The sequence below is a fragment of the Cololabis saira genome, chromosome 12 (assembly GCF_033807715.1).
Source record: "Cololabis saira isolate AMF1-May2022 chromosome 12, fColSai1.1, whole genome shotgun sequence".
NCBI lineage: Eukaryota > Metazoa > Chordata > Actinopteri > Beloniformes > Belonidae > Cololabis > Cololabis saira.
This window is the reverse complement of record NC_084598.1, coordinates 39766231-39782176: the sequence shown is the minus strand read 5'-3', so window position 1 is coordinate 39782176 and position 15946 is coordinate 39766231. Positions and strand designations below refer to the sequence as shown.

The 15946-nt window shown below is 42.2% G+C and overlaps 1 protein-coding gene across 3 annotated transcripts in view; it reads left to right on the top strand.

Moving 5' to 3' along the window:
* plxna1a (plexin A1a) overlaps window positions 1-15946 on the top strand; it is a 444018-nt gene that overhangs the window by 351519 nt on the left and 76553 nt on the right. For all 3 annotated transcript variants that reach the window (XM_061736805.1, XM_061736806.1, XM_061736804.1), the window contains exons 16-17: window positions 4873-4966; window positions 8880-9116. In XM_061736805.1, coding sequence (XP_061592789.1) covers window positions 4873-4966; window positions 8880-9116 — 331 coding nt within the window. The remainder of the gene's footprint in view (window positions 1-4872; window positions 4967-8879; window positions 9117-15946) is intronic.

Below are 15946 nucleotides of genomic sequence, written 5' to 3'. Positions count from 1 at the left end.
CTACAACAACAAACCGCCACAGGAAAGCTTAAGCTAGTAAGCTACACTTACTCTTTGTAAGCCGAGTTTAAGTCTTCTCTAAGAGTCTCTAGAGAGTGAAATATTGCATATTATAATTATGCATTATATAAATTGTCTGCAATAAAACAGACAATTTATGATACTTTTTCATCTCCTAATTTTTATACCTAATAATACAATGTCAGTGTTGTGAACATGAGACAACACTATTGACGAATTTATGGATTTCACGCTGTGATCAGTGATCGGCAATATCGAGATCGGCAGATATTGATTTTGGAGATCGGTTATTGGTGATCGGCCCTCAAAATCCTGATCGGTGCGTCTCTAATTCAACCTCCCGACTTTTGCATTTGGTGTTTCCTGCAGAAGCAGAAGCACAGAGTGGCTACCGGCCACTGTCCCCGGGTGGGATACAGTCCAGTCTGCGGATGTCGGGAGACGAGCTCAATGCAAACCTCAGCTTTCATCCTACTGACAAGCCGTCAAACCACCGTAATCAGATTTGACATGTGAGAAAAGCTAAACTTTCAAACAGCAGTACAACCAGAGCGGCGGTCCTCACCATCGAGGAAACGTTTGCTCTCGCATCCAGCCGGTGTCTGACCTTGACGTCCCCCCCCCCCGCGCTTCCACAGGTGGCAAATGCACATCAGTTATGGAACACGTTTTATCATTAACGGCCATTTATGATTCGTGAAGTTGGGTGGAGATGATGTGACAGTTGGATAGTTCTGCCCCTCATCTGGATCTGTGATGTCACTAAGGCTGCAGCTATCCAATATTTTGGTGATCGATTATTCTATGAAATATTCCATCGATTAATCGGATAAAACCTACTTTTGCTTTATTAAAACCCAATTATAAATATACAATGGAAAACAAGACAGATAACTTGATTTAAAAACAACCAATTTGTTTCTTTTATGAGAATAATTGACATTTATTTACATATTATGCAAACAAGTAAACTGTTTGTTAAATTTCCCAATAAAAATAAAAATAAATAAAATCAAGCTTAACATATTCTGAAACATTAAAAAAAAAAATTTTTCTCAGTATCAAAAATGAAAAATATTCTTAAACACTGCTTTTAAATTGTGCAACATTCACATTGATGACCAACACGTTTCAACAGCAATGCTTGGCTGTGGACCGGGACTCAGAACAAGAGTCTTACACCATGTGGACCAGGACCTTAATTTTTAATTTGAAATAATCCCACACCTTCGACTTCGTCTGTCTCTTCCTTTTATTACTTTCACTTTGCTGCATTTTCTCATCGTCACTGTTGTCAGTCCCGGGCCGGCGTCTGTGCAGCTACAGGTCCGAGGCTTGGAGGCAAAGGATATTCCTCTATAGTTGTTTATAATCGAGTTACTCGAGGAATCATTGCAGACCTAGATGTCCCAGTAACCTGCAAAGCTGAACCACGTGCTGAATGGCAAATTTGGAAAACCACAGCGGTCCCAAACCAAATGAGCGGGTTGTGTGACGGCCGAAATGTTGAGCTGGCTGCAACTCAGGGCTGGGCGATATGGACCAAAAGTCATATCTCGATATTTTCTAGCTGAATGGTGATACTCGATATATATCGATATTTTTTTCTGTGCTATAATTGGGGTTTCCCCCAAAGCATTATAGCATAGCATCTCTGTTAGCTTCATTTTTTTCTGAGGCAAACCCTTAAAAAAACAGTCAGCTTTAATACAAAGCCTCGTGCCAAATGTCACACAGGTTCATTTATTAACAGAGGTCTGCACAATATCAAAATGTATAAAACAAATGAAATAAAAATAAACTGCCTGCATATATAGAATAAAAATGCTTCTTGAATAAAATAAAACAAATATCCCTTTCCTGCATAACAATTAAATTAAAATACACCGTGCAATTAATACAATGTAGACAGTAACAGGCATTTTTTTTAAAATAATCGATATAAACGATATTGTCTCGTACCATATTGCGTTTGAAAATATATCGATATATATATATATAAAAATCTCGATATATCGCCCAGCCCTACTGCAACTTCACGTATCCTATTGGATACTCGACAGCTCTACTCTTATTATGGTAGAATATCCAGAGGAAACTTGATCTGACAGCTAAGTCACTTTTGCAGAGTGGAGAACCAACCCAGTTCTTCTGAATCCCAGGACCAAAAGGACTGAAAGAAAGACGCATCGTTTCCAGAGATCACTACTTTAGCTCGACAAAGACGTCTCATTCCTGAAAGAATCTCCTCTTCAGGCAGAGCTGACACCGGCAGACTCGTCTTCCCGGTGTTCCCAGGTAGTCGGGATCATAGACGCCTCACACGTAGTAGGTGTCACACTTTTAGAGGACGTAAACATCTGCAGAAAGCACTTTCTGCAGCTCAGACCTGCCTGAGAAGCATAAAAACTTAAGAGTTTATGTTTTCAAAAGGAGGGAAAGAAGAAAAGAAAAAAAAAAGAGCTTGCCTTTTCTTTTAGCCGAGACTGATTATGTCAAGAATATCTCCCCTGGCAAGGAGCGGGAAACCTGCCGACATGGACGTGATAGATCTTCTAAAGTATAATTCTGAGTGGCTGAGATGGCTTAACGGCGGTGAAAAGCAATCATCCTCCAGCCGAGGAACGGGAGGCTGGAGCTGCCACTGGAAATGAAGGGAGGTGTCGAGAAGGTAAGACATCCTTCAGGACCACCTCATAAATCCAATTTAATTCCAGCAGTGAAAAGACTCTTTAAAAAGAGACACTTAAAGAGACTTCCAGCCGTCGTCGGCGGGTTGGGGGGGAATAATTAAAAGCGCAGCGACGTGAGATACGACCCGGGGACTGTTTATCGGTGACGCGTTAAAGGCAGCCGCGTGACCGGCCGGACCAATGAGGTCGGCCGTTATTTCAGACCGACACACGCAGAGCCGGAGCCGCTGACCCAAACACACACCGAGCCCCAGTTCTGGCGCCCAGATTTACTGAACCCGGTCCAACGACCTTCACTCGCTCGAGGCGGCTTTTTCTCACCGACATCCTCCCACACACCTCTCTCTCCCTCCCTCCCTCCTGTTTCTCTTTCACTTTCCTCACAGATGCAGATCACACCTGAAGCCCAGGGCCCAGCGTGCTGCACTCACAGCAAACTTTACTCTCTTTGTTCTCTTATTCTCTGCAAAGCAGGAAAAGCTGTTCCATCCCAAAAAATCTTAACTACACAGATTTAAAAAAGACAATGATGTTATAATTTAAGAGGAAAATTTAATTTAAAAAAACAATGTTTTCATTCTAAAAGGAAAAGCATGTGTATCTCAGTTGTTGGAGTGGATTTATGGAATGGGTTGGGGATGGGTTGAAGCAATGTACAAATATAAATCAATTAAAAAAAAGGTACAAAAAGGAAGTTCTGGGAAATTATTTGATTGAGGAGTTATGTTAAGGAAAGATTGTGTTTGTTAGCTGGTTAGGTGCAAAGGCTCAACCAATGGGAAAATCTGTAGCCTAATAGGTAAATTAGCAGCTATTTATTAATATTTATGTTTAATTTATGATAGAGGTAACAAAGGGGCAGGGTTAAATAAGTTTTACTTCTACTTGCTCCTTTTCGGACACTGTTTTTTTTTCCCTGTTTGTATTACGTTTTTGTTGCTGTTGCTTTTTTTCTGTATGTTTTGAATTTGTTTTAAAATTTTATATATTTTTTTCCTTATGTGTTCGAAATAAACAATTCAATCAAAAATCAATCAATTATTCACAGTTTGCATATCTGAACTGTGACAGAGCTCAATGCTGTCACTTTTGCAGGCGGGGGGCCTGCTAACATCTGAAAAAACATCACGATGAGCGGTGTTGTTCAAATGTATGGGTTACTGTTACATCACAGGCCCGACAGAATTCCCCAGCTTCCCCGTCCCTCTCTCCACCCTCCTTCACCTCATCGGCAGCCGACGTAAAGCCGTTTAGAAACATGGAAGAGATGGATGGAGTGGATGTGAGTGTCTGACTCCTCCCCCTAACAACCGGTTGCTATGAACAGAAGTGAAAAGACGTGGCTGAATACGGAGCTGTTTAATTTCCTGGGGTTTTGTCTCAAACATGTCACAGACTCGTTTTCCCATCAGGGGTTCAGACCCAGAACCGTGTGTGTGTGTGTGTGTGCACTTCTTGGAGATATCGTTGATTTCAAGTCCTTGAATTAGTTTCTTCATTTTCAGGGAAATAAACTCCTCTGACTCCGTTCAACCACTTTCCACAAATGATGGGATGCTCTTTCCGTTGATGACTGATGCAAAACTGTTTTAAGACCTTTGATTGGACAAAGTTACGAGTCAATCAAACGTGTGTAAAGATGCTCTTTGGCCTAAAACTGTGATGTAATGATTTAACGTTAAAGACGCTCGGCCGTGAAAACATCCTCTGTGAAGACATTATTCTTGTGAAATCGACAGGGAACTATTTAATTTGCATAAGTTTATAACTTATGAACCAGTTGAGCAACTTATCTGTAATAAGTTCAAGTGTCTACAAACCAACTTTAAAACTTTAAAACGTCAGATTTCAGAGGCTCATATTTAAAACTTCGTAGGCACATTTATCGTGACGTGATCAAAAACATGGCCCAGATCTGAGATGGACCAGTAGGGGGCGCTGTGATGAGCAAATTATAAAGTTGCTCTACGTTGGTTTCTATTGGCTCAGTGTTCCTCCAGTTAGTTTCATGAAGGCTCTTACAGGCTCTGTGGTCGGTACTTTCTGATGGACGAGTTAAAATGTCACCAGCGAGGAAGTGAGGTGTGTTGTCCAGGCCGTAGATCTGCTTTAACTGCCTTAACTGATCTCTCCTGTGCTTCCTTCTCTCTCTCTGCAGCGGAGGGACTCTGCTGACGGTGAGCGGCACCAACCTCGCCACCATCCGAGAGCCGAAGATCAGAGCCAAGTACGGGCAGGCGGAGTCTTTCCACGTGAGTCCCAACAGAACATCCCATATGCAGAGATGTGTATTAGCAAACACACCCGAGCACTAGTGCTGTTTTTGTCAGCCTGTTTCAATTTTAGTTTCAGTCTAGTCTTTGGGTCCAGCTATCATTTGAGTTTGTATTAGTTTTAGTCACGTTCATTCTCCTTTTAGTCGTGTCAAGTTTCAGTCGACTAAAAGTCTGAGCATCTTATTTTAGTCAGAATTGTCCAGGAACATTTTAGTCTAGTTTTAGTCAAAGATTGTATTTAACCAAACCCATTTTACAATTCAATCAAGGTTATCTTATTATTCTATTATTGTTACCTTATAGTCTCAAGAATACATTCATTCCAGATACAGAAGACTCTAATCTGAGTTTACAACATATTTATTTTTCCGTATTTCTCCCCGTCTTTTCCTTTTCCGACGACACATTGGGTTTTCTTTTCCACGTCTATGTAGGAAAGTGGATCCAAAGATGGTTCTTCTTCATCTCCAGCCCCAGAGCAGATCCCTGCGTTTCTCTATGTAACTTTGTTTTTAACTGACATGAACCTAGAGCTCTGCGTTAACGGCATCAGCCTCTAACTCTGCAGCTGCATCTTCTGGATCTGATTCCCCGCGGGCCACGATTCCCCGAGGATGTAACGCCACCAGCAGCAGAACTAAACCGGAGGAAACTACTGAAAACATGGACATTGAGGATCTTTGTTAGAACATTTCGTCTCGTTTTGGTCAACGAAAATGAAGACACATTTTAGCAGAGCTTGCATTTTGTAATCTACATTTTAGCCTCGTTTTTATTCGTCGACGAAATAGTATTATATATTTAATTATCATTATCGTCACATGACCATTATTTTCGTTGCGTCTCGTTTTCCTCAGGTGATAAAGGTTCGTTGACGACGATATTTAGTCATAATTTTCGTTGACGAAAGCAACTTTACCGAACTCGCAGCATCCGCTGCTGCAGGATTCATAATTAATATCCTCTCACACAAGAAGCATCACGTCCACTTAGACGATGCTTCCACCTGCACAAGCTTCTCTCTGCTCGCATCTCCCCCTCCGACAGCTGCAGAAATCCAACTCTACCTGAGGCCAAACGGCTTTTCAAATGTCACGTTGCCACCCGAGTGTCATAAAAGAGACGCCGCGCGTGAGAGTGAGAGCGCCAGAGACGTTTCAGGGGATGAAGGAGAGAATCTGCAGATCGATAGTTTGCACATAATGCTGCTGGAATCCTCGCGGAGACGGCTGTTAATAGCTGAAGTTAGTTTGTCAGAGCAAAGGCGACACCAGAGTGCACTTAACGCGCCGTCCTGCAGCTTTTTTTAATGTTGACACTCGTTTACTCCCGATCCCAGTTCCCTCTCTCACCTCCCAGACAGCCTTCGGGGTCGGCCGTCCCTCCGGTGATACGACGACTAACTCGCAGAGTCTTTTAATCTGTCAGCGCGGTCACTCCCTCCGCACTCATCGCTCTCTCGCGCCGCCCCGCTCTTGTAAAGCCCCGAGATTGATGACATCTGAACCACGACCAAATCAATAGCAAAGCTTCTCCCCCGAATTTTTTAAAAAACATTTTGGAAGAAGATGACGACGGCAGGAAAGGGAATAGTCTTGGGCTGACTGCTGGAGCAGCATCAGCCCCGTACGGGTGCAGGCGTGCGGTCGTGACATCATGTATTCATGTATTCTCCAAAGCCATGATCCGAATGCTCCCCGGCAGGCAAAGACACGCCGCACATCGCCCATTATTAACAAAACTGGCCATAAATTAGCAGCCAATTTACATTTCCAAGAAGTCTGACAGCGTTGCAGGCCCACAAAAAGGAGGCTCTTTATACCAGAAAAGAACCATTTGATAAGAAATGGAAGCCGGGTGGGTTACTGTCGGTGGCGCTGCCGGTTTCTCCTCCGTCTGGAGGAAAACCCCAAATCAGAACCATTTCAGGCAAAACACGTGCTTGTATTTACTTTCAGATGTCATGAACCAGAGCTGGTGTTTTATTGATCCTTCAGGGGAAATGCTACACCAGCATTTAACATTTATTTTAAACCAGTAACACGTACTCACACAGCATGTACATAAAGAGGTACTGCACATATATAGTACTTTATTTAGAGTAGATACTGTATATATATTTAATGCAAACCCTCTTCCAGCCCTAATATACCAGTTGAAGATGGATTAAGCTCTAAAAAAAAGGTTTAAGTTGGCTGTGCTTCTCAGTGACAGTTTAGTTCCTCTTTTATTTTGAAACCTGTGTCTTTGTTCCCATCTGCCCTGATCGTTTGCACCTGTATCTCTTCAAGCCTTCTGTGTATAGCTTGTCTTGTCTTCCCCTTGTTCCCGGCTGGTCCGAACCGTCACGGATGCGGAGGGTGTAGGACTCAGATGCAGGAGACCAGGAGTTAAAAAAACAGTGATTTATCATTTTAAACAAAACCAAAAGCGCTGCTGAGCAGGATTGCAAGAAATCAGAACATGAACACGACAAAGTACAAAAACCTGACCTGAGACATGGAGGAAGGAAACGGTACGAACCAGCAGGGAAAGACGAGACGAGATACACACAGAAGGCTTGACGAGACACAGGTGCAGACAATCAGGGCAGATGGGAACAAGAGAAGTCAAAACGTAACAGAAACAAAGACACAGGTTTCAAACCCTCTTCCCCCAGCTGTCCTCAGTGTAGAGAGACGTTTATACCGAGACCTGAGCTGGTGAAAAATACCATGTTAGCAGCTTTAGTGGAGCATCTAAGCCACTGTTTGGCTTAAGGCTTTTCTCCCACTATGGGAGTTTTTACCTGCCATTGTTTATATAATAATTGCTCGGGGGTTTATGTTTATGTTTATGTTCATGTTCATGTTCTGGATCTCTGGAAAGCGTCTAGAGACAACATCTGTTGTATTAAACGCTATATAAATAAAATTTTATTGAATTGAATTGAAAATAAAACAGGAACTAAATACCAAAACTGTGAGACAGAGGGTGTTCTGCCATCAAGGGAACGTTGCAGCTGTTGTTTTTACCCATCACGCCTCCAAACACGTGTAAAGGTGGAAATACTGACCGATCATTGTTACATTCTCTGTTTAAAACTTTTTTTTTTTCAGGCTTCATACCATCTCAGAACCTGTTGCTGAGAACGATAGATAGATAGATAGATAGATAGATAGATAGATAGATAGATAGATAGATAGATAGATAGATAGATAGATAGATAGATAGATAGATAGATAGATAGATAGATAGATAGATAGATAGATAGATAGATAGATAGATAGATACTTTGGTTCAAAAAAATGTATAAAGATAAAATATTTAAGTTATATGATCATGAATAGGCTGGGACTTAAACAGTACTATTGATATATGTGGTTGGTTCTATTTAAATGTATATTTTATTGTAAATATTGGTTACACTGACTGTTCTTTGTGTTTTGGTATTGAATAAGGGGCAGGTAAAATAAGACTTGTCTTCATCCTGCTCCTTTTCGGTCATGGGTGTGTAGATTGAAGTGTACAAATGTACTACTGTAATATTGTCAAACTATGCACTACCCTGCACGAAATAAATAAATAAAAAAAAAGATAGATAGATAGATGGATAGATAGTTGACTTTATTCATCCCCAAGGGCAAACTTTGTTGTCATAGAAGTCCGGTATAAATAGAATAATAGAGTAAAGAACGGAAGTAGAAAAGAAATGACACTTGGACCCTTGAAAAAACACAAGATAGATAGATAGATAAATACATAAGTAAATAAATGCTCCCCTTCCTTCCACATTTGACCCCTTTGTATGGTTTACATGAGATTGTTTTCTGTGAAGGGTTAAAGGCGGGGTAGGATGATCTGGGCTGTGTGTTTTAAAAGTCTTTAAAGTCTCTCGTTTCCCCCCCAGAACTGCACCGTGTACAACAACTCGGTCATGGTGTGCCTGGCTCCCTCGGTGGCCGACTCGGACCTGGGCTTCTCCGAGACCGGCACAGGCCCCGACGAGATCGGCTTCTACATGGACAACGTGAACGCCCTGGTGGTCGTCAACGAGAGCTTCAGCTACTACCCCGACCCCGTGTTCGAGCCGCTCAGCCCGTCCGGCGTGCTGGAGCTCAAGCCCACGTCACCGCTCATCCTCAAGGTGAGAGCAGCAGAACTCACCCCCCCCCGTCTCCGTCTGGCTGCTCCAGAGGTGTCGAAAGTATTCACATTCATTACATTACATTCATACTCCTGTAGATCAATGTCTCCCAACCTGGGGTCCGGGCCCCCCCTTGGGGGGGCGCCAGAGATCTCTGGGGGCGCCCAAAACTTTGTCTGCTTTGAAATTATGCATAAGACATTGTTAGGAATAATTTATGAATGTCTTGTTTATTTTTTGTGTTTTTTATACACTGGTGACAAACACAGGAAATGATTTCATTCGTTATTATTATATCATTACTCAACATTTAATCTACTCCGACAGGTTGTTAAAGGAAAAATGTTAAAAAATGTTGGTTTTTCAGAAATATTTTTATGTCCTTTTATGTCCTTTTGTGCGTATTTTATACATTGGTGACATTGGAGAAAAACAAAGTCATATGTATACAGAGTAAACCAAAGAGAAATGTATCAAAAAAACATAATTAATGTTCATTTTTTCAATTAAAGACTATTTTGGTGCTAGTACGTACGGGTTGGGGGGCCTGGCTGGTCTTAGACACAAGTAGGGAGGGAAACAAGGAAAAAAGGTTGGGAACCACTGCTGTAGAAGTTGAAGTATCAACTCAAGTTTTTTACTCAAGTAAAAGTACTGGTTTCAAAACTACTTAAAGTATAAAAGTAAAAGTAATGTAAGGGGGAAAAAAGCCATTAAGGACAAAAGCCATTGAAAATAAATGCATCTTAGTATAATGTAAATATATTAAAGAAGCATATATGTGTACTATTGAGCATTAACATGTGTTTCAGAGAGCAGGAGATATGATGACTAGTTGTCTATAAGTATTGTAATGGTGCAAAAAGTCAAACTTCAGAGGCATGTTATCATTTATCCTAACCTTTATTGGAATGTACATCCAAGTTTAGTTGCAGGAATCTGAGGGAACGGATGTAAGAACAAAACTGGACAAGAACATCTGAAACAACCACAACCAAATTCACTCTATCCGGATGGAGCAATTTAACTGGATAGTTTTTTTTAAAGGCCGAAATGAAATAGAGTAACGAGGCTGTTTTTAAAATGTAAGGAGTAAAAAGTACAGATAATTGCGTGAAAATGTAAGGAGTAAAAGTAAAAAGTCGTCTTATAATATAATAATTACTCCAGTGAAGTATAGATAACCAAAATTTCTACTTAAGTAAGGTAACAAAGTATTTGTACTTTGTTACTTGACACCTCTGGGCTGCTCCCTATCAGCCCCGCCATCTCAGGTTTCTGTCTTGTGGACAGAATACGGCTGGTGCTTATCTTGGCTTGTGGAAAGCTTTGTGAACACTTTCACTTGTCAGGAAAATGCTCTGGAAAGTAGCTGAGAAGATGAAGAGATTCAAATGCAGATCCCTGCTGCCTGTCGGTGGATTAAGCAGCCGGGAGACGGCCTGCAGACGCCCACATCAAGCTCAACAAGTCTCCCTCTTTCTTATGTCAAGAAACAAAGTGGATTTCACGATCATAGAAATTCAGATTTTCAGCATGTTTTATTAATAACAAAACACACTTTGTGTAATCTTCCTGAAGGCCGCGCGGAGAGAACACCACGTTCTTATTGGCGCTTGTTAGAAGTTCTTTCAAGGTTTAATTACTCGAAACATATTCAACCTGTTTGTGGCGCACACCGACGCTCCAACCCTTCTCTTTTTTGTCTGCATATATATTAATGGTTAATACCAAGTTGGTAAAAACCTAAGGCATATATACGCATTTTAATATATTATATATATCGTATATATTTTAATATGTCATATATATTTTATTAATATATATGTAAGGGATAATGCCCGACGAGGTGTCCATTAACACGCCACGCAGCTTATACCACGGTCACTTACCAAAAAACATAAATATTAAATCAGTTATTCATGCTTTAATGTGTTTTCAGTTGAAATCATTAGTTTTATAACAAGCCGCAGTTGAGCGGATTATTTAATCTTTCGTCTGCAGCCGTTGCAACCTGGTAAGTTACTAAGTTTTTTTTAACAAGCCATAACTCAGTTTCTTTGGTAACACCTGAGGGTCTGACTAATACCTGGAACAATTACTACCGTCCCATAAGGTCCTTATGCAATGGACACAGTGACTGCATTTACATGCAGTCAATAACCCTTTTAAAACCGGAATATTAGCAATAACCCGGTTTTGCACAGCCATGTAAACACCAATAACCCCTTTGAATAACCCGAATTTGCTCATATTCCGGTTTTTAAAAACCCGAATATGACCCCTGGGTTACTGCTTTTAAAACCCGAATATTTGGTCATGTAAACGCCAAACGCAATATCCCCATCAAAAGGAACATGAATTTGTTTTCTGTGCATGCTCTGTTCACAAGGAATCCTGGTCTTTTGAGTCCAGGACGTACTTCTAAACACGGAGAAACCAAGACCAGGAGGAGACTAATCACTTCATAAATGTAATGAAGGATATGAACATTTTGGCATTTGTAGACGGTAGAAAGTACCGGGATAGTGAGATTTACAAGAAGGTGAGGAAAAGTTGCGCGAAGCAGCATTTGTTTTGAATTTGGATACAGGAAGAAGAAGCAGAAATTACGGGAATTGCGTCATGATGTTCTCCGTGCGTCGTTGGTTTGATCCAGATATCCCAAATGATTAATCACCATGTATACAGGGAAAACCCTGTTTGCTCACGCATGGAAAAGGAATATTCTGAATGTTTCAGTAACCGGAATATTAGCAATAACCCAAATTTTGACTGCATGTAAACTTAGTCAGTGTTAGTTTCTCTAGTATCTAGGACGGACCTGAGATACGACTTAGCAACGGGGGATATTCTATTCCGCTCAGCTCGGCTGGGCTATTCTCTTTTCTCTCCTCTTCTGCATCCCAGTCATCAAAATTGTTAAATTCACCAAATAAATTAAAAGAAATTACAAAATCACTCATGTCGCCGTCCTGCGGTAGCCGGCTCTTCTTCTCTGAATCTCCGTTGCCATGGTTACCACCTGGCAGTTGATGCAGCGCAATGATATTAACTCTAGGTGTAGATTATCACTTTTAATGTACACCTGCCAATCAGAATCGAGTATTCACACAGACCGTGATATAAGTGTGTGTATACCGTATTTTCTGGACTATAAGCCGCTACTTTTTTCATAGGTTTTCAACCATGCAGCTTATACAAATGTGCGGCTATTCTGTGGATTTTTCTTCCACCGCTCGGGGCGCTCTAACCGGAATTAGAATCAAAACTAAGACAAAATAAATGCAAAGAAGAATACGCTACTTCTTCTTTAGCAGATAGAAGTAGGTAGAAGCAGATTTCAAACAGATAGATAAATAAATACCGGTTATTTTCTCTTGGTTCTGTCCCGTTTTAATCAGCAAAGTTGCTGCCGTGAAAGGATTTATTTAGGTATAAACATGTACATCATTTACAGTTCAAAATCGTTCTGTACATGTAGTAAAAATCTAATCTAACAACGTAAATATATGCGGCTTGCATATTATATATATATATATTATTTTTTTTAAATAGAGTGGGTGCGGCTTGTATATCTTTTTTTTATTATTTTTTTTTAAATAGAGCGAATGCGGCTTATATTCAGGTGCGGCTTATAGTCCAGAAAATACCACTGAGGAAACAAGTCTTTGAGATCTGTAAGAGAAAAAAGTAAGAGACACGAGAACAGGCAGAAACACAAACAGGAACCATCCCTGAGACTGAATAAAAACTAGGCTACTGCGATTATCTGTCCCCCAAAACTGCAGAGTGAGTGTGTAGGTGAGTGAGCAGGTGTGTATGTCTGTGTAACTGTGTCAAAACGATGCTCTACCTGAACTGTAACTGTAGTGGAGGAGGGAGAGCAGCCACGCTCCAACCCTTCTCTCACGCGGGAGAGAGAGAGGCGAGCAGCCGCCGGCGGGAGGCTGAGAGCTGAGCGCTGGCGTCCGCACCTTCCAAGGCCTCCCCGCCCTTCAGCGGCCATCCTCCGCAGCCCCTCCAGTTCTCATAAATAACAGTCCCTCTCAATTTGCGTAATTAATTTCTGGTGCTTGAAGGGCGGCGTTGGAGGCGCGCGGGCCTGCTGTCCGAGAGATTCGCTTTTTATTGGTTTTCATTTTCATCAGAAGTGATTGGACATTAGTGGGGGAAATTAATTGCCAATTTCTGAGTTGGGTGTTGGTGTCATTGTATTATCTCAACGGGGTTCGCCTGAAATTTATATATACGAGCACGCGCACCGGCGCACGGGCACGAGACCACTGCAGCAATATTAATTGAAAGCAGCAGAGGATTAGTGTCTCCAAATAACTAAAGACGGTCCAAAACAAAATTCCTCAAGTGCACGTATCCATCACGCCACCGCTGGCGGGACGCGGGGCTATAAAGTGCAAGCAGCCTTTAAAACGACACTTAACACAATAAATAGTCAATTTAAAATCCATTTCTTTTAGATCAGTGTCACATTCATTTGTTAGATTTGCATGGACCCGAGCGCCGGCCGCTCAGGCGGCCGACGGGGCCTCGGCTATCTCTCATGTCATCAGGGCGCGTGCCGCGCCGCTTATGTCCGTGACGGCATTGAAAGCAGCGTAACTGTTGTCATTTATTTCTCCAAAGATAATTTATTAGCAGAGAGCCTGGCGGTAATTACCAAATATCCCGCTCGGCTTGTTGGTGGAGCTGCTTCAGCCTGGTGGAAGCGCCGCCGAGATGATGCGAGGATGCCGGAGCGCGGGAAGGGAGGGAGGGGTGGATGAGAGGAGTGTGCGCCGTGCAATTAATTTCTCATCTGTAGTGTCTGGTTTGTTTTAACGGAGAAGTAAAGAAAACATCCATCTGATCCCGGGGTTAGCGAGCGCTTCCCCGCGCGTCTGCGTGTGTGTTTTCCAGAGCGATTCCCGGCGTGACGCTGCTCGCTCGTGGCGGCGGCTGCGTGTGTGTCTGCGTGTGTGTCTGCGTGAGTGGGTAGTGAGATGGGATGCGTGTTTACGGGGCTGCAGAGCGGGGCCTGCAGAGACGACGTGATTGGAGGACGCCGTCTGTCTCTGCGTCCCGCTGCTCGGCCGGCGGGAGACGTGGCAGCTTCCTTCTCTCACTCCGTCTACGTCCAACTCTGATTTTTATCTTCCTTCCCTTTTCCTCTCCACTCTGAGCATTGTATTCCCCTCTTTTCCTGCCGTTTCCTCTTTTGTCTGACACGGTTCTTGTTGCTCGTTTTTCCACGTGGCACGCTTCCCTCCTTCCCATCGCCAAGGAACTTCTCTTGGCTCTTCCCTTTGGCATCCTGACGAAACACTCCGTTTAGCCGGGTCTGGGAGCGGCGTTATTAAAAGACCACTGACCTGTAACGCCCTCCTGGTCGGGGGGGTTTCAGTGCTCCGCCCAAGGACAGTCACTACGTTTACATGCAGTCAATATTCCGGTTACTGAAAAATTTGGAATATTCCGTTTACATGCGTGAGCAAACAGGGTTATCCCTGTATATGTGGTAATTAATCATTTGGGATATCTGGATCAAACCAGCGACGCGCGGAGAACGTGATGACGTAATTCCTGTCATTTCCGCTTCTTCTTCCTGTATCCAAATTCAAAACAAATGCTGCTTCGCGCAACTTTTCGCTCACCTTCTTGTAAATCTCGCTATCCCGGTACTTTCTACCGTCTACAAATGCAGAAATGTTTATCCTTCATTACATTTATGAAGTGATTAGTCTCCCTGAAAAGAAGCGGTCCATCACTCCTCAGGATAAGAAGGAGACCTGAGCCCAGTGTAGGGCCCTCCTTGGGTTGGCAGAGGGGAGCAATGTCCAGGACTGTCTAGATATGAGCACTGGGTGAGGAAAATGGGTAAAAAATCGGGGATAAAAAAAAAATTTAAAAAAAAATTAAAAAAAAAAAATGAAGTGATTAGTCTCCTCCTGGTCTTGTGTTTCTCCGTGTTTATAAGAACTTCCTGGACTCAAAAGACCAGGATTCCTTGCGAACAGAGCATGTGCAGAAAACAAATTCATGTTCCGTTTGATGGCGATATTCCCTTAGGCGTTTATATGACCCAATATTTGGGTTTTAGGAGTAGGAGGAGTAATCCAGGAGTCATATTTGGGTTTTTAAAAACCTGAATATGAGCAAATTCGGGTTATTCAAAGGGGTTATTGGTGTTTACATGGCCGTGCAAATTCGGGTTATTGCCAATATTCCGGTTTTAAAAGGGTTATTGATGCATGGAAACGCAGCATTTATTATCGTCAACAGTCAAGGTCCACGTGGGGCTTCGGGCCTCTCTGATGCTTTTACGTGCACCTTTCCGTTTTTTCAACATTTCCCTCACTCTTTTTTTTTTAGCTTCTTTGATATTTATGTCAAAATTGTGTCAGAAAAGCCCACAGCGTGAAAATATTGTCCTCGGAAACCACAATATCGAGGTTTGCAGCAACTGATGCCTGCAGAGAAGTTCCTCTCAACTACAGGACGCAATGATTTCTGCGTTTTTCCGTGACTTTAAGTGTTTTACAGGTTTCAAATCTGCCAGGGGCACCTCAGTTTGAAGTCCTGCTTTGTCTTTCTCTTCCCTCCTTCATGCAGATGCAACCAGGTCCAGACTTTTAACCATAAGTGTAGAATATGTGGAACAGAAATGTAAAAGTTGCTAAGATGAGGAGGTGCCATCTTCAGACTTGGAAACTGTCCAGAATTCACTCTAGCATGTTCTTTTGCTCTTATTATTTCCATTTCTTCTTCTTCTCTTGAACTTCTCAGTTAGTTAGTTAGTTAGTTTGAACGTTGTCTGTGCTGTGGTGCTCTAA